Raw genomic sequence first — 26,224 nt, 5'->3', positions numbered from 1 at the left:
CAAATTCATGTTCGTTTGTTTATTTCAGCCAACCTGAGGGATCTCTCCAAAGTGGACATGGAGGAAGGCTCCCATGGTATTAATTTTTTTAAAAAAAAAAAAATAGCCAATGGAGGGAAAAAGGAAGACTTTAAAACCGCCTTCAGGAAAGCCTGAACTGGGAGGAATTATTCCAATCCTTGCATAGTGCACCCCACTTTCAGTATATATCCATACTGTTTCCTCCTGAGCATTACACAAAGTCTGATTCTCCGGTGGGTGTCAGGACAGTGAGGTTTCCCCGGGCATCTTGATCCAGTTCAATAGCTTCAAACAAAGATTTGAAGTTTCCAGCACCGAATCCCTAAGGCCACAGGAGAGAGAGAAATGTGTAAATAGTGCAAGCACTTTCTTCCCAATACCCCAACTGGAGCTCTCTTCCGTGGCAGGTGAGATCTCCACTCCGCCTCAGATGGAATGGGTGATACGGCAGAGAAGCCAAGGATCAGTCACAAGGTGCCTCATAGGAACACAGAAGCATGATGGTGATGGTGATGATGATGATGATGATGATGATGCATTCCCATCAGCTCAGATTTAATAGCCACACCAGCAACATTGTTGTTATTATTCCATCTGCCTTTTGAATAAGCGTTGTCAGGGTCAGACCTGCAGACAGCCCCTTGGAACTTGGAAGGCGCGCAGAGTTAAGTCCCTAGTTCAGAGTAGACTAATGCCAAATTCCAGAGCAGTAAACTCAGAAATCGGGAAGGCCAGAGGCCTTCACCTAGCCAAAGTGAGGCTGTTTTCAAGGGGCAGGAGGTGAGGTTAGTAGCAATGAACTGATCAGAAAGAGGAGACAATAATTATTCACCGAGTCAGCCAAGCCCCTACTGCAGACACAGGCAAACTCAGCCCTCCAGATGTTTTGGGACTACAACTCCCACCATCCCTAGCTAACAGGACCAGTGGTCAGGAATGATGGAAACTAGTCTCAAAGTTTGCCTATGCCTGCCCTACTGGTTGCTCAGATCATCTGGCCTGCAAGCCACATTACCCTCTGACAATTAGCTGCAGCATAGTAAAATCTGGCCAACAGCTCATTCCAGTGGTTGCAATACAGCAGCTGCATTATCCAAGTTGAGTCCCTTTTGTGCTTTAAAAAGGTGGTCATTTCCCAACTTTTATCACGCAAGGTTTTTTTAAAAAAAACAAAACCTGAGCAGGGTAGAGCAGAAAGCCACCAATCTGTGAGAGTTGATTTGTTTCCACTGAGACTGGGGTGAGTCCCGGCTGTCCAACAAACCTGGTGATTGTGGCGCTGGATGACCTCGAGGAAGACAGTCGGTCTGTCCTGAACAGGCTTTGTGAAGATCTGAAGCAGGTATCCCTTCTCGTCAAAGTCAACTAGGATTTTGAGTTCCTTTACAGCAGAAGCAAATGAAAGGGCAATGATAGAAGTTGCCCAGGGAATGGGTGAGATGTTGTATAACCAACAACAACAACAAATTTTATTATTTATACCCCACCCATCTGGCTGGGTTTGCCCAGCACATAAAAAATAGTAAAACATTAGACATTAAAAACTTCCCTAAACAGGGCTGCCTTCAGATGTTTTCTATAAGTCATATAGTTGTTTATTTCCTTGATTTCTGATGGGAGGGCATTCCACAGCGCAGGTGCCACTACCGAGAAGGCCCTCCACCTGGTTCCCTGTAACTTGGCTTCTCACAGTGAGGGAACTGCCAGAAGGCCCTTGGTGCTGGACCTCAGTGTCCGTAATGAACGATGGGGGTGGAGATGCTCCTTCAGGTATACAGGGCCAAGGCTGTTTAGGACTTTAAAGGTCAGCACCAACATTTTGAATTGTGCTCAGAAATGCACTGGGAGCCAATGTAAGTCTTTCAAGACCAGTGTTATATGGTCTTGGCAGCCACTCCCAGTCACCAGTCTAGCTGCCGCATTCTGGATTAGTTGCAGTTTCCGGGTCACCTTCAAAGGTAGCCCCACATAGAGTGCATTGGAGTAGTACAAGTGGGAGATAACTAGAGCATGCACCACTCTGGCAAAACAGCCTATGGGCAGGTAGGGTCTCAGCCTGCGTACTAGATGGAGCTGGTAGACAGCTGCCCTGGACACAGAATTGACCTGCGTCTCCATGGACAGCTGTGAGTCCAAAATGACTCCCAGGCTGCACACCTGGTCCTTCAGCGGCACAGTTACCCCATTCAGGACCAGGATGGGCAAGGATCAAGGAGACAGGTGGTTAGTTTCACTCATCCAAGCAGCCTGTCCACACTCTTGAAGGTAACAGATAGGAACTGATCCCATGCCACTTGACTGGACAGGACTCTAGCACTCTCCCACCCCGGCCCTTCTCCCATGGTAGAGTCTACCTCTTTCCGAATCTGAGCAACTTTATCTGCAAAAAACTTTGCAAAATCATTGCAGGAGATCTTGGGATCCTCACCAGGCCCTGATGGTGGAGGTTGTTCTGCTAGATTGTGAACCACTTGAAAGAGCCTCCTGCTGCTGTTTTCTGCAGATGCAATAGAGGCGGTGAAGAATGTCCTCTTTGCCTCGCTATTGCCACCAGGAAGTGATGCCCTCAAAGCTGGGATGGGGTTAACCTGTGGCCCTCCAGATGTTGTTGGACTCCACCTCACATCTCTCTCCGGCGTTGGGCCATGCTGGCTGGGGCTGGTGAGAGCTTGGAGTCCAAGGGCCTTGGAAGGGGGTCACAGGATAGCCAGTCCCACCTTAAAGGCTGGTGGTCTTGCACATTACATTGGAACTGCCGCAACCCCCTTCCCAATGTAAAACTCATCAAGTTGAGCAGCTGCTAAAGTAATTGCTTGCATTTGTATTGTATTTCTATCCAAGATCCTCCAAGGGGAGTATCTGGTTCTTGACCTTTCTGTTTTGCTCCCACCAAAACTTGGAGCTAGTGGTTATATCAAGGTCACCCACTAAGCTTCACAGATAAGTAGGGATTTGACTTCATGCCTTGCCAGTCAGTAAGAACATAAGAAAACCCTGTTTCATCAGGCCAATGGGCCATCTAGATCAGCCTCCTGTTCAGCCCCCATGACTAAAGGTAAAGGTAAAGGTACCCCTGCCCGTACGGGCCAGTTTTGCCAGACTCTGGGGTTGTGCGCCCATCTCACTCAAGAGGCCAGGGGCCAGCGCTGTCCAAAGACACTTCCGGGTCACGTGGCCAGCGTGACAAGCTGCATCTGGCGAGCCAGTGCAGCACACGGAAACACCGTTTACCTTCCCGCTAGAAAGCGGTCCCTATTTATCTACTTGCACCCGGGGGTGCTTTCGAACTGCTAGGTTGGCAGGCGCTGGGACCGAGCAACAGGAGCGCACCCCGCCGCGGGGATTCGAACCGCCGACCTTTCGATTGGCAAGCCCTAGGCACTGAGGCTTTTACCCACAGCGCCACCCGCGTCCCTGCCCCCATGACTAGTAGCCACTGAATTTGTCCCATCCTCTTTTAAAGCCACCCAAGTTGATGGCCATCACTGCCTCCTGTGGCAGCAAGTTCCATAGTTTAACGATGCACTGTATGATGAAGTCCTAGTCTAGACCAACCTTCTGGCCACTAAGCCAAACTGCAAGATGTAGGGTAGCCCTGGTAGCCAACTCACCTCCAGTTTATCCATGTTCTCCTTCACCTTGATCTTGGCTGATTTCAATTTCTCCCTAAGTTTTTGGTAGTAGGTGGGGGGCACCACCAGGAATTCCATGCCACGTTCTTTCAGGTTTGTGACCTGCAACCCAAAAATGTACACAGCAATGACAAAGGCCACATTCCCAAAGGTGGCCACTTATTGGTAGACTGATCAGGGAATACACTGTCTTACTGAAGCAATAATATCCGAGGTATTCAGAGCGATGTGTTGGACTCCAGGGCCCCCGTAATAGTCCACGTATTCCTGCAGAGCGAAAAGCACACAGTAAGCACAGCAAGGCACCATGTGAGTGGTGAACCGCCAGCAACAACATCACAAAAACACCAGGCCAAGACCAGGACCTGGGAGACCAGAGTTCAAATCCCAACTCAGCCATGAAGCTCACTTTGCAACCTCAACCTAGCAAGACTGTTGTGCGGATTAAGTGAGAAGAGGGAGAACTATGTAGACCACCTTGAGCTTGAGGGGAGGAGAGAAAAATACGTCATTGTGGGTAGAAGTCTTTCTGAGCAGAAATGTGCTGGATTGCATTCTGATTAGCGCTTGTCTCATTGCATCCAAACACCGGAGGAATAGAAACAGCGTTTACCCAGAGTGGTGGGGTGGGAACATGTGCTCTTACTGCTGTTTTGATGAATCTCTACGTGGCCATCACTAATGACAGCTGCTCTAGTCAGATTCTTTTGTATTTTCATAGTACAAGAATTTTTTACCGTATTGTGGATTTTTAAAAAATCAAATCACACACACACACAGCCCTCATCTTAAAATCACAGGGCAGTTTACAGCATAAAAATACAAGATGAGAACACAAAATACCTATTAAAACAAAATCAAACCAATAACCCCCTCCCATAAACACATTTAAAAGGCTATAGAAGAATAAGAGAAGAAGAGTTTGGATTTGATATCCTGCTTTACCACTACCCTAAGGAGTCTCAAAGCGGCTAACAATCTCCTTTCCCTTCCTCACCCACAACAAACACTCTGTGAGGTGAGTGGGGCTGAGATACTTCAGAGAAGTGTGACTGGCCCAAGGTCACCCAGCAGCTGCATGTGGAGGAGCGGGGAATCAAACCCGGTTCACCAGATTACGATTCCACTGCTCTTAACCACTACACCACGCTGGCTATAGAATGTCAATCAGCCAAAGACCCGATTATCGAGAAATGTTTCCACCTTGCACCAGGGGAGAAGCAGTCCACAAAGTCAACGCTCCTTGCTTAAAGGAAATGCACACCGCTACAGTCTCAACCTCTTTAGAGGAAGGATGCAATAGGCAAATGCATTGGGATGGGCAGGGCTTGTACTGAAGAGGCCAAATAACTCCGGCGGTCACCAGCATGGCACACCATGTGTCCGTAGAGACCTTCCTGGGGGGGGGGTGTCAAATGGTCCCCCTCGCCCAATTAAATGAGGCTTGAGGCATTCCATTGCAGCCAGTAGTATATGTCTGTGTGTGTGTGTGTGTGTGTTGCACCCGAGTTTCCGCAGCATGCCAAGTGCCCAGAGCCCCCAAAGCAGTCGGCACCCCCTAAAACAACTCTATGCTACAAGCCACTGGAGTTAGAAACTGGCACCTTCTTCTCTAGGGGGTAGCTGCACCTGGTAGCACACAATTGGAATTGCAGGTGGCAATGACTTCCCAAGCATCCTGAGGCTCCGAGATGGAACCATCTCCCCAGGTTGGCCACTGGAGGGTGGTGAAAGACTTCCTGTTTGGCCGGGGACTTTCCACAGTCCTGGTATGTCTCTGCCTGTTCCTCTGCCCTGGCTCGAGGCTCAACTCTGGCCACTCAGCCCTGACACAAAGGACCCAGAGAGTCTCTGCTTTCACCTGGATCTGAGACTTCCTCTTCCCCACTGCAGGCTCATTGATGGGCATTTTAATGGTCTCTTCATAATTGGCCACCACAATAGACCGGAGGGCACTGTACTCTGTGTGCAGCTGCTTGTCGTCCACAGACCAGAAACGGTGAAAGAGGAGGTTTCTCTGGTACCTGTGCAAGAAGTGCCACATGTCAGAATAAGTAGGCCAAGGGCTTTAGCCACAATTATATTCTTAGAGAACATCCTGGGTGAAGTCTAGATGCATTCACAAACATTCTTTTGAAGAATTAATGACTGAAGAATTAAAAAGTTGCAACAAGGAGATGCAGCAAGGCAGCAAGAGCTACCTGGGCAGCTTCCTGCTCTGACATCCGTCTGTTTCTTTTGTGAAGAGCCCATAGCTCAGGTGTAGAGCACCTCCTTTTGCACCCACCTTCAACCCCTGATATGTCCAGGCAGGGAGTCACTGCCAGTCAGGGTGGCACAGTACCAAGCCAGGTGGATGGGCCAGCGGTCTAACTCTGTCGGAAGCAGTTTCTATCTAATTCAATCCTTTATTCAGAACAGTGAGGACTAGAGACCTCCTTTGTTTTTAGAGGAGGCACCACACACACTTTGCTTACAAAGACCCCAGGCTCAATCCCTAGTATGGTCAGATATGGCTGGGGAAGACTCCCATCTAATCTCCTGGAGAGCCATGGCTGACCACTGGACAGAGGGAGACTGGCCAATGGTCTACGGAGGCTGTTGATCTTCCTTCCAGAATTGCAGCGCTGGGTCTATGGAACCGTGGCTGGAATGGAGGCTGCTTGCTTGGAAGCTCAAAGAAGGAAGGGAGAGGGAGGGGATCTGCTCTGTGGGTGTTTATAATTGCATTTGTCTTGGAAATTCCATTTAAAAATCAGCTAATGGGAGGGGGAGCGGGGGGGGTGGATCTCCAGGCAGCTAAGCGAGATCACATCAAAAGTCCATCTACTCCACTCTTCTCCAAACCTCCAGCTGTTTTTTTTGGACTGCAACTCCCATCAAGCCCCAGGCAGCACAGCTGTCCAACATAATGGTCCCACCAGCAGTTAACCAGATTATTCTGGGAAATCCTCACGCAAGACAGGAAGCCAACAACTGCTTATCTCCAGCAGCTGGCATTCAGAGGTATAGAGTAGATCATGGGTGTCAAACACAAGGTCCGCGGGCCGAATCCGGCCCGCCAGACCTCGTCATGTGGTCCGTGTAGCCGCCGCCATCCGCCAGCCTTCACCTTTTATTCTCCCTTTTTTTTTTTACACAAGAAAGCCGCCTCTTCAGCGCATGCGCGGCAGCCTACAAGCCAGAGAACGTCTGCCCTCTAGTGGCGTCGGCCGTTCTACACAGGAAACCTCCACTTTACATGTTCTTTACATAGTCCTACAGATACAAGTGGCCCTTTGAGGGTGACCAAACTGCTGATGCAGTCCCCGATGAATTTGAGTTTGAAACCCCTGGAGTAGATGGACCTGGAGATCAATGCTAGCCATCATAGCTATTGCCCTTTGATATCCCCGCTGATAAAGCCACAGTCAAGGCCCAGCTGCCTGCATCCTCTGGGCCACGTTTCCTTGAGCAGAGCCAAGAAGAGGGTCAGCCCCCCTTCCTTCCTCCCCACCCCCCACATGCTGAGCTGGTGGGTATGCAAAGCCCCGGAGAGGATGGTCTATGAGCAGGGCCTAAAATGAGGCTTTCTGTCACCTGGATCGAAGAAGACTCAGTTGGGGACCCCACCCCCTGGATGCGTGTTTGCGTACGTACGTATCATGTTGTAAAGGCCGCCCATAATAAATGTCCTAAAATCAGTTCCTCTGAATCAGGGATTTAGATTAATCAGGCCCACAACATCCGGGGTCCCCATGGCTGCTCTAAATGTCCTGTGTTGTCATTGAGGAAGTTTCATGTTCTAGAAGGAAAGCAATTCTTCCCTTAAGTTGATTTCCAAAAGCAATCTTTACCATTCTGCCACAGAGTTCATCTCCTGGTCAGGCTGGTTCCCCACTATGTGGTCAATGAAGTTCAGTTTCACAGGTGGCCTGAGAAAGAAAAAGGCAGATGAGATCAGGGGTTTTTACCTCCACAGCGTTTTTTTTTGTGGGATGAGTACTTCTCATGCAGATAAGTTGGCCTCAGATCCTCCCACCCCCATTAACTCTTTCCAGAGAAAAACATATGGGCAAGAGAAGCCTGTTGCCAAAGGCCCATTTGAAGTATCTCAGCAACCCATTTGCAAATTAAGCTCCTGTCTGCCTTTCAGGGGTTAATCTCCCTTTACACAAAGGGTTCCCCATAAGCCAGTGTGGTGTCCTGCTAGAGTGTCAGCACAGACTGGGAGTCCAGCCACTTGGTCATGAAGTTCCCTGGGTGGCCTTGGGCCAGTCATTCCCCTCAGCCTAGCCTACCTCACAGGGTGGTTGTGAGGATTAAATGAGCAGCAGAGAGAACAAGGGATGCCATCTTGGACTCCTTAGAGAGAGAAAAAGTGGGATGTGAATGCAATAAATAAACAAATAAAATCAGTCAGGAAATGTGGAGTGATGGGAACATACAGTCATATGTGGTGGGATTGTCCGTTAGTTAATGAATTTTGGAAACAGATTGGTATAGAAATATTGGGAATTGTGGGTAGGAAGGTGGGGATAGCTAAATTAATGGTTCTTATTAGTCTGAGCAGCACCAAGTTAAAAACAAAAGAGGAATGTAAATGGGTAAAATTGATGGTAACTGCAGCCAGACAGGTTATAGCGAGTAATTGGAAAAATGCAGAAGAGCTGGGGTGAACCAATGGAGGAAAAAACTGAATAATATTATAATTTTAGAATATTTACAGTAACTGCGAAGATACACAGCATGAAAGGGTTTAAGGTCAGCAAGAAAGAGGAGGATAGGTTTGAGAAGATATTGAGTTATTTGGGTAGGTTTGAACAATTTGGGGCAATTAAAATGTTAAAAGTTAAATAAACCTTGTGGATGGAGAAGTGTTAACGTATATTAAATTGTACACATGGTTGATTTGAATATGTTATTATTGATTATGTACACCCAATGTATCAGCCGCCTGGGGGGTCTCACTGTTGTTGGTTAAAAAAAAAAAACAGACATCAAACTTTGAGCGTGTTTTTTTTTTTTTTATTCAGGTGTATGCTTAAGCTTGTCTGAAGTGTGTACCTACAAGGATAACAACTTCCAGTGGGGTCACTGTGCTAATCTGTGTGCAGGGGGCGGGGGGCGGGGAAGAGAGAAAAGATTATCTAAAAGTGTAATGTGGGAATGATACTCAGAAATGGCCAGGACTAGCTCCTTGCTGGTTGAACAATCCCAGTGGCAAATCTAAGTGTGTGGAATGGCACCCAGTCTAAAATGAGACTCAGATCTTTCACGCTAGAGTTTAACCAGAGCAGGAAGGGCTGGTACTTACAGTTTTTTCAAGAGAGGGTCCCTGAAGATGGGTGGCTCAAACCCAGGCAGGAAAAGCCCCTTGTAGCCCCTCTTCTCTATCAGGGTGTGTGTGGTGTCTCCATACTAGATGGAGGAGGAGGAAGAGGAAAGTGAAACACTTTAATATCACTCTAGCGAGCTGAGGGATCCCACTGGCTCCCCGCCCCCAAAACTTGTTTTATTTATTTTTGCCAAATCTCAGCAACAGTTGTTTTAAATGACTTTCTTTGAGAAAGGTATGTATTACGAAAAATGCATACAGTGATACCTCGGGTAAGTACTTAATTTGTTCCAGAGGTCTGTTTTTAACCTGAAACTGTTCTTAACCTGAAGCACCACTTTAGCTAATGGGGCCTCCTGCTGCCACCGGAGCACGATTTCTGTTCTCATCCTGAAGCAAAGTTCTTAACCTGAAGCACCATTTCTGGGTTAGCAGAGTCTGTAACCTGAAGCGTATGTAACTTGAGGTACCACTGTATTAGGAGACTCTGATTCCCCTCACAGGCCTACAACTCCCAGAAATCCATGGGAAGAGGGAGGGATTATTTAATTGTAGAGTTGAGAATTGTAGTTCTGTGAGGGGAATAGACACCTCCAAAACAGCTATTCAACACCCTTAAACTACACTTCCCAGGATGCTTTGGTAATTGGGGGGGGCATGACAGCTTAAAGTGCCATGATGCTGTTTTAATGTATATGATGTTATGTACTAAGCTTGGATCCTAGAACAATAGGCAAGTAGGATCCTAGATCACAACAACTGATTGGCTTGCAGGCAAAGACCAATCAGGCTCCAGGAGTTAATCAGCCTATTAGGCTGGTAGGATAGTAGAATGCAACAACTGATTGGCCTGCAGGAAAAGACCAATCAGGCTCCAGGAGGGAAGCAGAATCAGCCAATCAGATGGGACTCGTTGTGTAAATAATATCTATAAAGGCCTGAGGTTTGGGGGGCAATTCAATCACTGTTTTACAAGCTGCAATAAAGAGCATGGAGTCACTACAGGACTCCGAGTATACTGCAATGGCAAACAGGAACTCTTTTTAATCACTACCTTTGGCTAAATGCATAGCTTTTTCTTGAGGCTGAAGAAGTCTAGTAATTTCTCTCAGTCTCCAGTTCAGAAACATGAAGCTAATAAGACAGGCTTGTTTAAAGGCTTTCTGATAAAATAAAAACAAAGTGACTAGAAAACATGCTACATAAATCCTATTTATTAATCACAGTCGTAGAGTTTAGTCCAACCCCCTGCAGTGTATCCCTGACAGATGACCATTTAACCTCTGCTTAAGAAACCTCCAAGGAGGGAGAATTCCGCTGTCTTAACAACAACTGCCTATTAGTATTATTATTTCCTGAGTCTGTCCAAATGCAGTTTATAGGTGAAAGCCCTCACTTTCTTACCGTCTGAACGACTGCAAATTTCACCTTCCCGTGTTTATCTTCCTCTATCCAGGGTTCTTTAACAATCAGAGCTCCACGCTCTCTAGCTTTCTGAGTGGGGAACATAAAAATAGCACTTACTAGATGAAGCAAGGCGAAAGGCTAGCAAGCCTCTCAAGTCACACAGAGACCCTCCTCAGCAAAGATTCACCTGCACGATGAAATCACAGTCCTCCACTTCAAAGGCGACATCTTTGACTCCATCCCCATGCTTCACTAAGTGTGCTCCCATTTCTGCATAATGAGGGAGAGAGAAAGAGGAAACACCAAGACAATTTAATTGAGGAGAAGTTTGTCAACTGCTATTGGCCAAAAAAGATGAAACCTCCATAGTCAGAGGCGGTGTACCTTAGAACATTGCACGCCAGCTGTGCCTTAGTCAGGCACAGCAAATTACCTAGTGCTAGTGAATTAACTGCATTGTCCTTTAAGAGCAAAGGAGCCTCCATCTCTCCCCTGAGACAAGGAGAAGCCTGCATCTGACGTCCTGCCAAGGGGCTGCATATAACCCTGGTAAAAACTCCAGCTGAGGAACTGGCAGACGTGGTGACCCTGAATCCAGCCGTCAAGGCCCATCAGAGAACGCAGAAAGAGAAAAGGAGGGAGAGGCCCACAGCCACCATGCCAGGCTGCTCGAGGGCAGGGCTGTCTTTAGCAGATGCGGCGCCGGGTGCAAATATCTGCCCAGCACCCCCAAATTACCACAGATGGGGGGGCTGAAGCTGCGCACTGCCAGCCATCGGGGGACGCAACTCTCCCCCATGCCGCTGCAGTAGAGCAATCCTCGCGGAGGCTTGGGAGGCAAGCTGCACGCCCACCAGCCATATGGTTGGCGGGGCGCAGCTGGCGGGCATGCAGGGAAAGGGGAGACCACTGGCAAAGCCACGCAGCTCCCCCACTCGCTGGGGCGCCCCTGAGATACTGGCGCCCTGGCGCGACGCACCACTAAGCCCTATGGGGAAGACGGCTCTGCCTGAGGGCTTCCCAGAGGCATCTGGTTGGCCATGAAGAGAAACTGGGGGCTGGATCAGTCCTTATGATATTAAAGCACCACTCACTGGAGCTCACTCTAGGGAGCCGTGGGTGCTTCAGCACCCACAACAATATATTTGGGGGACTGAGCCACTCCAAAGTCAATGGGCGAAGTCGAAGCCCTTTGTTGCGGGCACCCACAATCTTCGGTGCGAGAGGGCACCTATGGCACTGCTGATGGGTGGTGAAGAACATGGAAACATGAGAAGGGCCTAGCCACTGGATCAGGCCCATAACTCCTCTAGTCCAGCATCCTGTTCTCACAACGGCCAACCAAGATGCCTACAAGAAGCCTGAAAGCAGGACGTGAGCACAGCAGACGATTCCCCGTTTGGGATTCCCAACAAAGGTGTGCTGCTTTCAACAGTGGAGGGAGAACAATGCCACTGTGGCCATGAACCACAATGCAGGCCCTTCCATGGCTCCATGGAGCAAAAGGCGCCAACACTACAGGCTGAACAGAGGCACCAAGTTGTGCCCAACGCTGCCGGGAGGGAAGGCATCGCACATGCGTGACATCACACATACACCCCCCAGACATGCCAACATGGCCTGCCATCTCCCGCCCCCCCACCCTACTTTTTTATGCAGCCTCTCGTTTTGGTGTCTTCCGGGAAGGGGCCCGGGCGATTCGCAAAAGGGCACGCCAGGGTGAAGATGCTTTGCCTTGCCACACCCCTGGCAGAGACCATCAGAGAGCTTTCAGTGCGCAGGGTCACTGAATTTTGAGGGGGCCCAACCCACCCCTTGAAAATTTGGGTGGAGGCCTCAGCCACCCAGCTCCCCTAGATGGCACACCTGGGCTCAGTGGCGTAGCGTGCGTTGTCAGCACCCGGGGCAAGGCAAGTAATTTGCGCCCCCTAACCCGTGGATTTGCGCCCCCTAACCCTAACCCCCAGATGTTGCGCCCGGTGCGGCCGGCCCCCCCTGCACCCCCCACGCTACGCCATTGCCTGGGCTGGAAACACCGAGATGATCTATGTAACACCAGACCATAAGACGCACCTAGTTTTTGGAGGAGGAAAACAAGAAAAAAATATTCTGAATCTCAGAAGCCAGAACAGGAGGAGGGATTGCTGCGCAGTGAAAGCAGCGATCCCTCTTCCTGTTCTGGCTTCTGGGATAGCTGCACAGCCTGCATTCGCTCCATAAGACACACACACATTTCCCTTTACTTTTTAGGAGGGAAAAAGTGAGTCTTATAGAGCAAAAAATACAGTAACTTGAAGCACAGTAAAATAAACCAGTGAACTGCATTGAAAGAGACCCTGGGAGGGCATTGAGCTCCACCCCCCAATGCTCAGTGCAGAATCTGCAATGCAAGACACAATCCTGCAGCAGCCCCTTACAGACGGCTGCCCAGCCTCGGCTTAAATAGTGCTGCGGAGGGGAGTCTGCCACCTCCCCCTGTGGCAGAGAGGGCAGGAGCAGTTGCTTTTAGGAACTTTCTCTGCATATCTGGCCAAAATCTGCCCCTCCCTGCCATTCCTGGTCCTTGGTTCAAGTCCTGCCCTCCAGAGAAACAGAGAAAAAGTCTGTTCCACCTTTTATGCAACAACCCTTCTGCTATTTGAAGACCACTTTCACGTCTCCCCTTAAACTTCTCTCCTCCAGGCTAAAAGACAGCCAGCAATTTAATGCATTCCTTATTGAGAGTACAGAACCCTCCCCATCCTGTTTGCCCTACTCCTGACCTGCGTGGAGCCAACGCCTGTCTCAAAATGTGGCCCCCAGAGCTGGACACAGAACTCCCAGGGTTTCAAAAGGAACTCGTTTGGTAAGAAAAGTTACAACAGGACCAACTCTTGAATTACCTTGATTTCCAGGGTTGAGAGCCGAGGAGAAGATAAATATGATCTGTTGGTAATCAGAATAATAATCAGAATAACTACAAGCATTCGTTTTCTTTATGACAAGGTTAAGTGATGAGTCAAAGGCTGAAATGCTGACATTGGCATTCATTTAAAATGTTGATATCCAAGATCATTGAGACAACAAACAGGAAGCTAAAAACAGGAATATTCCATAACATCTGGAGGGCACCAGGTTGGGAAAAGGCTGGCTTAGAGAGATGGTCTCTCTTTGCTAGACCCAAGACAGTCGTGGGTCCCCCTCCCCATTCACATTACTGGTACACTCCAGCCCAACTCTCCAAAGGTTAAGAGAGTCCAAGGGTTCCAGGTTCAATTTCCTTGGAGTGAGGGTCTTTAGGATATATGGTTTATAGATAGTTTATCTACACGCATCAAGGGACACGGGTGGTGCTGTGGGTTAAACCACAGAGCCTAGGGCTTGCCGATCAGAAGGTCGGCGCTCCTGCCAACCTAGCAGTTCGAGAGCACGTCAAAGTGCAAGTAGATAAATAGGTACTGCTCTGGCGGGAAGGTAAACGGTGTTTCCGTGCACTGCTCTGGTTCGCCAGAAGCGGCTTAGTCAAGCTGGCCACATGACCCAGAAGCTGTACGCCGGCTCCCTTGGCCAATAAAGCAAGATGAGCGCCGCAACCCCCAGAGTCGTCCGCGATTAGACCTAACAGTCAGGGGTCCTTTTACCTTTTATCTACGCACATATATAACCTGAGCATAGGATGAAGGGGCTCACAGCATGAATACCCCAGGAGATCTTGCTTATCCTTTGAGTCACCTTGGATTTAGCGCAGAGCAAGCATGTCTCTGTCTCCAGCTTTTCAGCCTGTCCTCTGCCCAGCAATGCCTATTGCTCCCTTCCCCTGGCAGCTGGGTGGGTGGGTGGGGGACAGGGAGACCCACTCATTTGCCCAGAGGGCAATATCACTTAGTTGTAGCCCTTGCAGCTCAGCTTATCCCTTTGGCATGTGGATCATGGTGCTAGTTGTCAGCTACAACTGTTGCCTAGACAAAGGGACTGGTTTTGCAAGCTTGCTCTCACACCCTCTACCTCTAAAGGAAATTTTCTTTTTTTAAAAAAAAAGGTCAACAATTTGTTTGTCTCTGGATTTTCACTTCTGGCAATATGGCAACCCTAGACCCCCCAAGCCTACATCAATGCAGTTTTCTCTTCTCCTTACCTTGTCCTGTTTGACCACATGGGACACCACCTCTCTGCTTCCTGTCTCCAGACCTTTGTAGGCCAGTTCCTCAAACCCCATTTTGTTACAATAAAATGAAGCAGCCTTTAAAACACATGGGCGAAAAAAAGCAAAATAGCCTTTTTAAAAAAGCATGTTATCAGTAAGTCACCAGACATAATATTAAGACTATGGGTCATAATCAGCTCCCCCCCCCACACACACATCTTATGCCATTCTCAAATCCACTCTGCAGGGAGGGGAAACCCCCAGGTCAGGTGGGGGGCACAGAGGGGAGATGGTTCTGTTGCACAAGGAGAAACCCTTGCGCTGTGCAACGAACTGCTCAGTGCCACATTGAGTACAGCGTTACCTGTTTATCCTACTGGTGTGATGTTTTAAATCTTGGCATGACACTTGGCAAGAACCAGTGTGACATCATGGTCAGAATATTGGGTTTGGACTAAGGTTCAAATCCCCACTCTGCCCCTCAGCCTTGCCTAGGAGGCCTCACCCCTTTCCCCTTTTTGCGCCACATCATACCAGACTTCAAGCCTGAGAACAGATCTTTTGGTATAGCTTAAATAGACCACTCTGGGGGCATCTTCCATTGAACTACAGCTTGCAAATGACATCATTAAGAAACAAAATGGCGGGTGGGGGACATCACTTTCAGTTTGTTGGAGGAAAGGTGAGGTTGATGGGACTCATCAACCTGGGAAAGGAGTCCATCTAGTAGAAGCAAAACTCTGATCCTAAACCTCTGCTGCCTGTTGCCTGCATATCTTTGCGAGAAGAAAAGGCTCAGGGGTAACCCTTCTGTTATGTACTGAGTTGAATAGGATCCAAACTGCAGCAGTCTGATTGGTCCTAGAACAATAGGCTCCAAAAGGCAGCAGTCTGATTGGTCCTAGAACAATAGGATTCAGAATGCAGCAGTCTGATTGGTCCTAGAACAATGCAGCAGTATGATTGGTTAGCAGGAACCACCCAATCATGCTCCAGATAGAAGTGAATCCACAACCTGATTGGCTTACAGTAGAATTCCGGAATTAGCCAATCATGTGCAGCCCATTGTGTAAATAATGTATATAAAGTAGATACTTTGAGGGGACTTTCATTCATTCCTCCTCACCACTATGAGCTGAATAAAGAGCATGAAATCACTTTGCGACTCTGAGTATATTTCACCTTCCACAAATGTGGAGTGGAGTCCCTAAGGCGGTTGGGTGACATCTTGTATGACTCTTTCTGGCAATTCCTGCTGCCAAGCCGGTGTCAAACATATTGCTTCCCTTTCCTTTGGACCACATCAGCGAGGTTAATGTTGTCTGGGCAGCTCAGGACCTCCAGACACACTGCCCAGGCTTATGCCTCAGGGAAGCCACTTTGGTGCTGCTAGCACAGCAGTTTGACTTCATCCCAGGAGCTGCACTCCATTGTCTCTCGAGACAGACGGATGCCAACAGCCACATGGAGGGGTGAGGATTGGCTGCAGCAGCCCTGTGGTCCTTGCAGAAAGATATGTGGCGGCAGCAATAAACCAGGGAGGTGTGGGAGCACAGGGGGCTACAGTGCACAATTCAGAATGGGGAAATGTGGGCATTCAGCCAGGGTGTGGGTGAGCCCTCTGTGCACGGTGTGTGTTTGGCTCAGCAGCTCCCTAACCCCGCCAACCAAGCAAAGAATCTGCCTCCCCTCTCCTCTCTCTCGGTTGCATCAGGCTAGTCCAAAGACCATTCCAGCTCCACATTCCTGGGAGTGCAATGCCCCATCCCCCATAGCCAGCAAGGCACAAGCCATTAATTGAATGCAGCTTACCCAGGAAATCTGCCCCACTCCCACCCCGCCTTTCAGATGGGTCTCCACCCCGTCTCCAGCATCCAATAGCGCAACAGCCTGAAGCACATCCCCTCCACAGCCCTCTGTATTGCAAACAAATGCAGGGAGAGATTTGCAGCTGGATCTGGCCAAAGGGGGCCCATGCAGTCCAGCACACTGTTCTCGCAGATGCCCCAGTGAGGTGCCTGGGAAGGGGACAAGGGGGCAGCAGCAGCAAAGCCAACAACATTAAGAGGAAGCACTCTGTCAAGTCTGGCTTCCCCCTCTTTCACATTTTCCCAGACTTTTCCGCTTGCCATATCTCACATGTGAGATACGGTTTTATAATCCTCATGGAAACCTGCCACATTTCTCCTTTTTGCAAACAATTTGACCCCATACAATGCACGTTCATACATGGTTTTCACTAAACACCTGCATTCTTATAACACATTCCCCAAATGTACACATTTTGTATACACCACAAAATTCAGAGAAGTGAACATTTCAAAGTTTTGCCGCATTGCAGTAAGCATCTTGTCTGGGGCACTGCGAATCAGTAAGTCTGCTCTGAAATCCGAGCCAAAATGGTTTCTTCTCTCATCCTTTCTCGAGAGACAACCCCCTGCCCCGCCCCACCCCCGTGCCCTGGCAGACCTTCCTGGTTTTATCAGCATACTCACCTGCTTTGCATTACCAACCCAAAACGTCAAGGAATGGAAGTGAAGGAACCTGCCTCTTTCAGGCTGAATGGGAGAAAAGGTAGCTGGTTATTACGGTATGTGGCACACTCAGAGGCAGAGCAGCCCAGTATCCCTAACACAGGCAGGCAGTAGCGTATGAAAGGGTGCCAGCACCCAGGGCCGTGCAGAGGTGGGGGTGGGAGAGAGTGAAATGGACAGAGTACGCATGCGGATTCAGCTGCCTAATAGCACCCGCATCCCCCAGGAGATCACAGCTGTAGAGAGAAGAAAAAAAGAATTGTTCCCTTGTCCATAAAGGTAACTTCTTCTGCAAAGAGAAGCCATTTTCAACAGAGCCCAGATGTTCAAATTTTGCACCCTTAAGCAGCAGAAGAAGAGTTTGGATTTGATATCCCACTTTATCACTACCCGAAGGAGTCTCAAAGTGGCTAACAATCTCCTTTCCCTTCCTCCCCCACAACAAACACTCTGTGAGGTGAGTGGGGCTGAGAGACTTCAGAGAAGTGTGACTGGCCCAAGGTCACCCAGCAGCTGCATGTGGAGGAGCGGAGACGCGAACCCGGTTCCCCAGATTACGAGACTACCGCTCTTAACCACTACACTGCACTGGCTCTTACTACACCACACTGGCAACCCCCCTGTGCCCCCCACATGCTGTGCCACTGCATGCAGGATCATTCAAACCCCTCTCAACAGAGCCAGGTGAGGCAGGTTTGGAACTAGGATGGCAGAGGCAAAGATCCTTTAATGTTTTTGCTGGGACACAAACTAACACAGCTACCCTCTGTGGAGGACAATGAGGTTTATTTTGGAAGCAGGTCCTATTGGGTTCAATGGAACTCCCTTCTAGTAGCTTAGGATCATAGCCTTGGGCAAATGGACCAGGCACACACAGTAATTAGCAAATGTACCACTTTTTCTTAATCGATTGAGAACATAAGGCACCAACTAGCCAAAATTAACCACCCTCTCATTTTAATGAGGCTGAAAATTGCTTAATGTTGGCTGAACTGTGCCCTCATTGTTTTGTTTTATTTTTTAGCTGAGATGGGGGAGCTTTTGTTTCTTAAATACACCACTTTTGTCAGCTATCGCAATATTATAAAATATCAAAAAATATTAGACAAGAACTTGGTGCATATTTAGTACATGAACACCCAAAAAGGGTGAACATGTTGTTTGCAAACCCCTGTATCATACATGCACCCATGAAAGGCAGCTGGGATTGACCTGGAATGAGAGTACACTTGGTGGCTAACCCAGGTTTCCCTTAAGTAATGTGTGAGTCTATGAGACTCACACACTTCTGCTTTAAGAATTACAATCATTCAGTTAAAATACAAAACAATTGCATCTTGTAGAATGTAAGAATGTGACTTTTGTACGATGCTTTTAGGTTTATCGGGTATTTGCCAAATGCACAGCCCAGTTCTTCTACGCAACAAGAGAATATTCATTTCAAAAAGGCTTTTGCCATGGTCCTTCTCGCCAGCTTATGCCCTAAGACATTAATCCAAAATGCCATTGACACCATAGACCATATTTGGGGTGGGGCGGGCACATGGATATTAGACTGCATTGTGATCTTACCTTCAGCCCTTTATCCAAGTAAGTCGTCTAGTGGTTAAGGATCAAAACAGAATAAAACAGAGACATTAATTTTGCAAAAAGTTACTCCAGAAGTTTTAAAAAACCCACCTCAAAACTAAGGCTCTATGCAAGTCATGAGAGTTTTAAAAATACACCAGACACCACCACCAATACTAGAGGGATGAAACCAAAATAAAAATATAAACCCATGTCTAACTGTCCGCACAAATTAGGTGTTCACAGCATATTCACTCACTCCAAGAAATTGCTTGGTTTTCATGCACTGATTTAGATGTTTGCAGGACAGTCCAAACGTGAACAACTAGGAAGTGTTTGCAAATTTCACAGGGTCAAAAACACCTCTTGTTACCCTTAGAGTGACAGCAACAATATATATATATATAATTTGATTAAGAGCTATGAAGCCTCACCATTTTTTCTTTTCTGTGGCAGCAAAGCGATGTCACCAAGAGAGAAAGAAAGACAGACAGGGAGAGAGAGAGATGGGAAGAGGGGCAGTATCCGAAGCTTTTAATAAAGCAAACATTGGAGGACGAGCTCCTCCCTCACTCCTCCTACTCCAGATGGAAATTTTAAACACTTTAACCCCAGATATATGCTGTCTTTCTCGCAAGCATTATCTGTGACCCAAGAGAAAAGGCAGGGGACCAAGTGACTCCAAAGTCACTGTGTGGGTCAAAATGCAACGATTTCACGCAGCTGCAGTTTGGGGCTGGACTATGGGCAATGTCTTTAGCATATGCGCCGCCAGGGTGCAAAGATCCGCCCAGCGCTCCCAAATTTAGTTTAGCCCCCTTATGCTTATGTCAAACACCACACTTTATCTCTTGTTTATGAAAGGAAAAAGAAACAAACATTTTTATTTGCTTATTTATTTACAATACACTTATACTAAAGTATACAACACCACCACACTTAATAAACTTATAAGTATTGTTTAGGCACCTACTTAGGAGAAACATCAGTCGGGTCAAAGGCGCCGGTGACCCCGCTGCCGCATAGCAGCTCAATACAATACATAACATAATATTTTGATGTAAGAGTTAATTTTGCATACACAGCACCATGGTGAATGACAAGCGCCGCCGCTAGTGCGGCGTGTCTTTGGTAAATGAGCGCACAAAGTTGAAAGTCCTTTAGTGAAACCATAGGTATACATTTCTGTAATACCTAGGTATGTATGTATTTTGTTTTTCTAGCTTGATCAGCATTATTTATTATTTCATAACAGGTAGATAGTTAAGAGCTTCGGCGGCTTCGGCAGTGGGTGCCTGGTGCCCCCCCAGAATTTGGCGCCTGGGTGCCCCACACCCTTTGCACCCCTGGGTAAAGACGGCCCTGACTACGGGGTCTGTGCCCATGTCCCTGCTGTCCAGGAGGCACTAAAGGATGCCAGGGAGGCAGTGTGGCACGTAATCTGGTGAACCGGGTTCACTTCCCCGCTCCTCCACCTGCAGCTGCTGGGTGACCTTGGGCCAGTCACACTTCTCTGAAGTCTCTCAGCCCCACTCACCTCACAGAGTGTTTGTTGTGGGGGAGGAGGGAAAGGAGAATGTTAGCCGCTTTGAGACTCCTTTGGGTAGTGATAAAGCGGGATATCAAATCCAAACTCTTCTTCTTCTTCTATTATTATTGAATAGGACATCCCTATTTTCACCGGATAACTGTTGGAGGGGATGGGCTTGTTCAGCAGCCACTGAAACCTGTCAAGTCTTCTGCTATCATTGAGCTCCCCTCCGTGACTCCATGATGCCATTCCTGGCCAGTCGCTGCCAGATCAGACCTCATCTGTGTATATGTGAAATAATGGAAATAATCTTCTATTTATTTTCATTTATTATTACATTTCTACCGCCCGCCACTGACGCCGCCCATTTCCTCCAAAGAACTCAAGGAGACATACATGGCTCTTCCCTCACCCCACTTTATGCTCACACTAACCCTGTGAGGTGGGGGTAGGTTGAGAGACTGTCTGTCTGACCAAGGAGCTTCCAGGCTGAAGTCCTGGCCCAACACTCTGACCACTAACCCACACTGGCTTCATTTCATTTTATACCCCCCTTTGTCCCACGAGAAGCCGGAGCATTGACCAATGTGAAAAACGCACTCCACAAAGACTTTAAAACATCGATAAAATGCACCTCTAAAGCATCTGAGCAGGGAGACCGTACTTTTGGTTACTTGTGTAATTTTGCTTGCACTTTAGGATAACAAGTCAGCGTCATAAACCATGAGCTGTTGTTGAAATAAGCCAACAGCCACTACTTATCTGGATTCAGGTATATTTATTAACCAGAATTGAGAAAGACGGTGCACACTTGTGGGGGAAGAGAGGACAGGGAGCAGCCCTGAAACTTATGCATGCAATGATAAACTGTAGTTTGGAGTTACATGTGAATCAGGCCATGGAGTAAGAAAAAACACAAGTTCTGAAATGCATTCTTGGGACTTTATCCTTATTAAAGGTAAAGGGACCCCTGACCATTAGGTCCAGTCGTGACCGACTCTGGGGTTGCAGCGCTCATCTCACTTTACTGGCCGAAGGAGCCGGCGTATAGCTTCCAGGTCATGTGGCCAGCATGACTAAGCCGCTTCTGGCGAACCAGAGCAGCGCACGGAAACACAGTTTACCTTCCCGCTGGAGCGGTACCTATTTATCTACTTGCACTTTGACATGCTTTCGAACTGCTAGGTTGACAGGAGCAGGGACCGAGCAACGGGAGCTCACTCCGTCGCGGGGATTCGAACTGCCGACCTTCTGATTGGCAAGTCCTAGGCTCTGTGGTTTAACCCACAGCGCCACCCGCGTCCCTTTATCCTTATTAGGTCAACCGAAATGCTACAAAATAATGTGCAAAGTTTCAAGTTCTCCAGAGCTCTCAGTGTGCCTAGATGGTGACAATAAACATCCAGAATAAACAATAAACATCCAGAAAAATGGCAAAAATAGGTGTGTGTCCCCGATAGATTTTATCTTAAACAATAGCAAACACAGTAAATAAAGAATTCACTTGCAATATACCAGTAGTTCAGTGCTAGGAATCATTCTGGTAATCCAACATTTCATTGCTAAAGAGCTTAGCCTTACAGTGGTACCTTGGTTTACGAACTTAATCCGTTCTGGAGTCCGGTCTTAAATCAAAGTGGTCTTAAACCAAGGCATGCTTTCCCATAGAAAGTAATGGAAAACGGATTAATCTGTTCCAGACGATGAAAAGCAACCCCTAAAACAGCAATTTTACATAGATTTTACTATCTAACGAGACCATTGATCCATAAAATAACAGCAATAGACCAGGCTGCAATCTACTACCCAGTATATAAACCCTTACCCTGCCCATGCCATCCTGTGAGGGAATGCCGTGGCAGTCACTTCTTGTCAGCGAAGCTCAGATGCTGACAGGAGGAGAAAAAGCAGGCATAGGGAGAGAACCGTTAGCAGCGGAAGGCAGAGGAGGGGGAGAGCAGCTGTAATCTGAGCTCGTTAAGCAAAGGGGGGGGGGGAACCAAGGTGCCAACAAAATTCTGTTTTATTTTTTAGCTATGCTAGAAAGACCAAAGCAGGCTTAGGGTTAGGGTTAGGCTTGGGGTAGGGGTAGGGCTAGAAGTAGGGCTAGGAGAAGGGTAGGGTAGGGGTAGGGTTGAGTTGGGGTAGTGTTAGGGTTAGGGTTCCCTTCTTGTCAGGGAACTCGGGGAATTGTAGCTCTTGGAGGGGAACAGGGGGTCTCCTAACAGCTCTCTGCACCCTTTTCAAACTATAGTTCCCAGATTCTTTGGGGGAAGAAGCCATGAGTGTTTAAAGCGGCTTCATAGCACATGAAATGGTGTGGATGTGGCCCTGGCCTCCCTCACCCCACTGCCCCGTATTATTGAGGAATCGAAAAGATTTCCCCATGCAAATCTCTCGGAAACAATGTATTTCATCTGGAAAACTATTTAATAAAGATTGCTTTTTATTAAAAGCTTTGAATGTGTTTGAACTGTGTTTGAGTGCGCAGAGAATGATTTCACTTGAAAGGCAAAGTTCACAAACCAAAACACGTACCGTATTTTTCGCCCTATAGGACGCACCGGCCCATAGGACGCACCCAGATTTTGGGGGGGGGGGGGAAATAAAGGGGAAAAAATTATTCCCCCCCCCCAGGCGCGGGGCTGGGGCAGGGGAAGCCCGAGCTTCCCCCGACGCCAGCCCCCAGAATGGGACCCAGAGCTTGCGGGGCTGGAGGAGGGGGAAGCCCTCCGCTAGCCTTTTAACCAAGTCGGGGGACAGCGGGAAAGGCGTGCTGCGCCTCCCCACTGTCCCCCGAGCTTGTGGGGCTGGTGGTGGGGCTCTCCTGAAGCCTGGAGAGTGAGAGGGGTCGGTGCGCACCGACCCCTCTCGCTCTCCAGGCTTCAGCGAAAGCCTGCATTCGCCCCATAGAACGCCCCATAGGAGGGGAAAAAGTGCGTCCTATAGGGCAAAAAATACGGTACTTCCGGGTTTGCAGCGTTCTTAATCCAAGTGGTTCATAAACAAAGCTGTTCTTAAACCAAGGTCCCACTATATAAGCGTCAATAGACTGACCTTTTAAATAGGAAGCTACTCTTTATGTTTCTAAGCAATTTTTTTACCTTTCAATTAATTCACCAATTTTATAATGGCTCTTAGTACCATTATTTACCAGCTTTGTAGTAAACAATATACAAGTGAAGACAGTGAGCATCCAAACAACTTAAAGCAGGGGTATATCTGTCCTCTATCTGTTTACAAATAGTTGCCTTGGTGATATTATCTTGTGTCAATTGCAGTAGTCATTGTATCTTTTTTTTAAAAAAATAATATTAACAGTTTAAACACTACAAAACAAAAAAAATTAAACAAAACAATACAGTACAATACAAAAACAAAGACACTACATAACACTAACACTAAGACATTAAACTAACAAAACAAAACAAAAACAATTTAAGACACATCAAATGATTTCAATATCTTATCTTTCATTCACTTGTTTCAACGACCTCCTCACACCTCCCTTTTTGTATTCCACTTCAGTTAACTGTTTCAGCAATTCCTTTCCATCTTCCTCTGTTTTCTGTCCTGTAATTATCTTAACATATTCTAACCTTATTTTTTTCCTTTAATGCATTAATAATCTATTTGTACTTAGTTCCTTATAACATTTCTACTAAAGCCATATAAGTTCATTCCAATATTTTTCTAACATTCATTGATTTTACAGTATTTCTGTAAATAGTCTTTAAACTTTTTCCAGTCTTCTTCCACCGACTCTTCTCCCTGGTCTCGGATTCTGCCAGTCATTTCCGCCAGTTCCATATAGTCCATCAACTTCATCTGCCATTCTTCCCGAGTGGGTAAATCTTATGTCTTCCAATACTTCGCGATGAGTATTCTTGCTGCTGTTGTTGCATACATAAAAAAAGTTCTGTCCTTCTTTGGCACCAGTTGGCCGACCATACCCAGGAGAAAGGCCTCTGGTTTCTTCAGGAAGGTATATTTAAATACCTTTTTCATTTCATTATAGATCATCTCCCAGAATGTCTTAATCCATGGGCATGTCCACCAAAGGTGAAAGAATGTACCTTCAGTCTCATTACATTTCCAACATTTATTGTCAGGAAAATTATAAATTTTTGCAAGCTTGACTGGTATCATGTACCACCTGTAAATCATTTTCATTAAATTCTTAGGGCATTACATGCCGTAAATTTCATACCTGTGGTCCATAACTGTTCCCAGTCAGCCATCATAATGTTATGTCCAACGTCTTGTGCCCATTTTATCATAGCAGATTTCACCATTTCATCCTGAGTGTTCCATTTCAACAGCAAGTTATACATTCTTCACAAGTACTTAATTTTTGAATCTAACAATTCTGTTCCCAATTTTGATTTTTCCACCTGGAAACCAACTTTTTTGCCCAATGCAGTAGTCATTGTATCACCACCCTGTCCATTGTTTTATTGTTATAGATCAGGGGTCAGCAAACATTTTCTGCAGGGGGCCGGTCCACTGTCCCTCAGACCTTGTGGGGGGCCGGACTATATTTTGAAGGAAAAAATGAACAAATTCCTAGGCCCCACAAATAACCCAGAGATGCATTTTAAATAAAAGGACACATTCTACTCATGTAAAAACACGCTGATTTAGAAGGCGATTGGGCCAGATCCGGCCCCTGGGCCTTAGTTTGCCTACCCATGTTATAGATGGTAACCAGAGCAATGGCAGGGAGGAGAGGAGTTGGTTTATGGTGAAGCTGTGGAGTCTGCACCTCCCTTTCTTTGCTTATATTTTTGCATGATGAGGAGCTCTGGAGAACTTGAAAGCTTGCACTTTTTTTTGACATTTTGATTAGCGTAATAAATGTGTTGTAGCCCTAATGTGGATTTGGGAACTTTTAATACTGGTCAACATGGCTAACTTCCTCTGTGCTATTTGTACAGATGAGTCACACAACAGCCCCTTTCTTCATATTTGCATTTGTACCTTGAAAATCAGTAAAAATATATTAAAATTAAAAAAAAACATGAATTCCTGGAGCAAAAGGCTGTCAATGGCTACCAGTCCCAATGGCTATGTTACTTGGCTGAAGGCAGCAGGTGCCTCTGAATGGCATCTGCTGGAGCTGACAAGAGGGACAAGGGCTCTGGCGCTTTTGGGCTTCCCGTTAGAGCAGCGGTTTCCGTTGGGAGCATAGATCTTTTCAAGATGAGAGCAAGAGCCCTGGTTGTTCTTCTACAGTTCTCCACAACCTTTTGTTGTGAACAGGGAAGGTCAGAGAAGGGAGAGGTTTCTTTGTGTTGATGAGTTTGCTTATCTCAAATTAGACCTAATATAAATGAGATTACAGCGGTTCCTCTGGTTACGTACTTAATTCGTTCCAGAGGTCTGTTCTTAACCTGAAACTGTTCTTAACCTGAAGCACTACTTTAGCTAATGGAGCTTCCCGCTGCCGCCACGCTGCTGGAGCACAATTTTTGTTCTCATCCTGAAGCAAAGTTCTAAAACTGAAGCACTATTTCTGGGTTAGTGGAGTCTGTAACCTGAAGCGTCTGTAACCTGAAGCGTCTGTAACCTGAAGCGTATGTAACCTGAGGTACCACTGTAAATACAAAAACTTAACTGAGGTTCTGACCCCCCTCAAACCCCATAAATCCTGGCTACACTCATGTAAATGTCCCATGATCATATTATAAAGTAGTTGTGTTCCATATTATATAGAACAATTACTGCCAACAGTTTTTTGTTTCTCGATGTATTTCTTACCAATAAAAAATTTGGTGTGGCGAGAGCAATTTTTTATTTTGAAAGTGTGGTCCAGAGAGAAGAGTTTGAGAACCCCTTGATGACGGGCAGAGGATACCCCCCCCCCAGGCCCTCCTGGTTCGCCGGCGCATGACACGTGTCTATATAGAGCAACCTCGCTTCCACAAATGGGGGGGGGGTTCAGGAGGCGGGGAAGCCCTTGCGCAGGACGCTTCCACCCCCCCGGGCCCTCTTCACACGTGCACAGAGCCTTCCCCGGCCGGACGCTGCGGTCGTCACGTGTGAACCGCCCCTCGCCGTCACGCGCAAACCCCGCCTCTTCCTGCAGGA

The 26,224-nt window shown here is 47.3% G+C and overlaps 1 protein-coding gene across 4 annotated transcripts; it reads right to left on the bottom strand.

Annotated features, from left to right (window-relative positions):
- Window positions 1-4: 4 nt before the first annotated feature.
- On the bottom strand, window positions 5-26,178 carry HPD (4-hydroxyphenylpyruvate dioxygenase). 4 transcript variants are annotated; one of them, XM_083717494.1, is made up of 14 exons: window positions 25,992-26,178; window positions 21,724-21,825; window positions 16,996-17,128; window positions 14,492-14,596; window positions 13,260-13,302; window positions 10,565-10,647; window positions 10,375-10,464; window positions 8,950-9,053; window positions 7,490-7,567; window positions 5,515-5,677; window positions 3,849-3,920; window positions 3,633-3,755; window positions 1,286-1,402; window positions 5-343 (listed from the first exon to the last, which is right to left on the bottom strand). In XM_083717494.1, exons 4-14 carry the CDS (start codon window positions 14,570-14,572, stop codon window positions 233-235), a joined length of 1,065 nt encoding a protein of 354 aa, XP_083573620.1. In that variant the 5' UTR covers window positions 14,573-14,596; window positions 16,996-17,128; window positions 21,724-21,825; window positions 25,992-26,178; the 3' UTR covers window positions 5-232. The 4 variants fall into 4 exon arrangements, with proteins under 4 accessions (XP_083573620.1, XP_083573618.1, XP_083573621.1 ...); XM_083717492.1 differs by lacking the exons at window positions 21,724-21,825; window positions 25,992-26,178 and adding exons at window positions 18,607-18,633; window positions 19,038-19,278 and having other exon boundaries at window positions 16,996-17,058; XM_083717495.1 differs by lacking the exon at window positions 25,992-26,178 and having other exon boundaries at window positions 21,724-21,846.
- Window positions 26,179-26,224: the final 46 nt, after the last annotated feature.

Source organism: Podarcis gaigeae (assembly GCF_964106915.1).
Source record: "Podarcis gaigeae genome assembly, chromosome: 16".
NCBI classification, from domain to species: domain Eukaryota; kingdom Metazoa; phylum Chordata; class Lepidosauria; order Squamata; family Lacertidae; genus Podarcis; species Podarcis gaigeae.
Note: the sequence above shows the minus strand (reverse complement) of the source record. Positions and strands in the feature narration are given on the sequence as shown.

What these genes read in the sequence shown, in the direction of transcription:
- HPD (XM_083717492.1), bottom strand. An exon ending in GACCCTCTCTTGAAAAAACT is followed by an intron (nt 7,568 to 8,949) that starts GTAAGTACCAGC and finishes TTTCTTTCTCAG; the next exon opens with GCCACCTGTGAAACTGAACT. An exon ending in ATGAACTCTGTGGCAGAATG is followed by an intron (nt 5,678 to 7,489) that starts GTAAAGATTGCT and finishes CTTCTTGCACAG; the next exon opens with GTACCAGAGAAACCTCCTCT.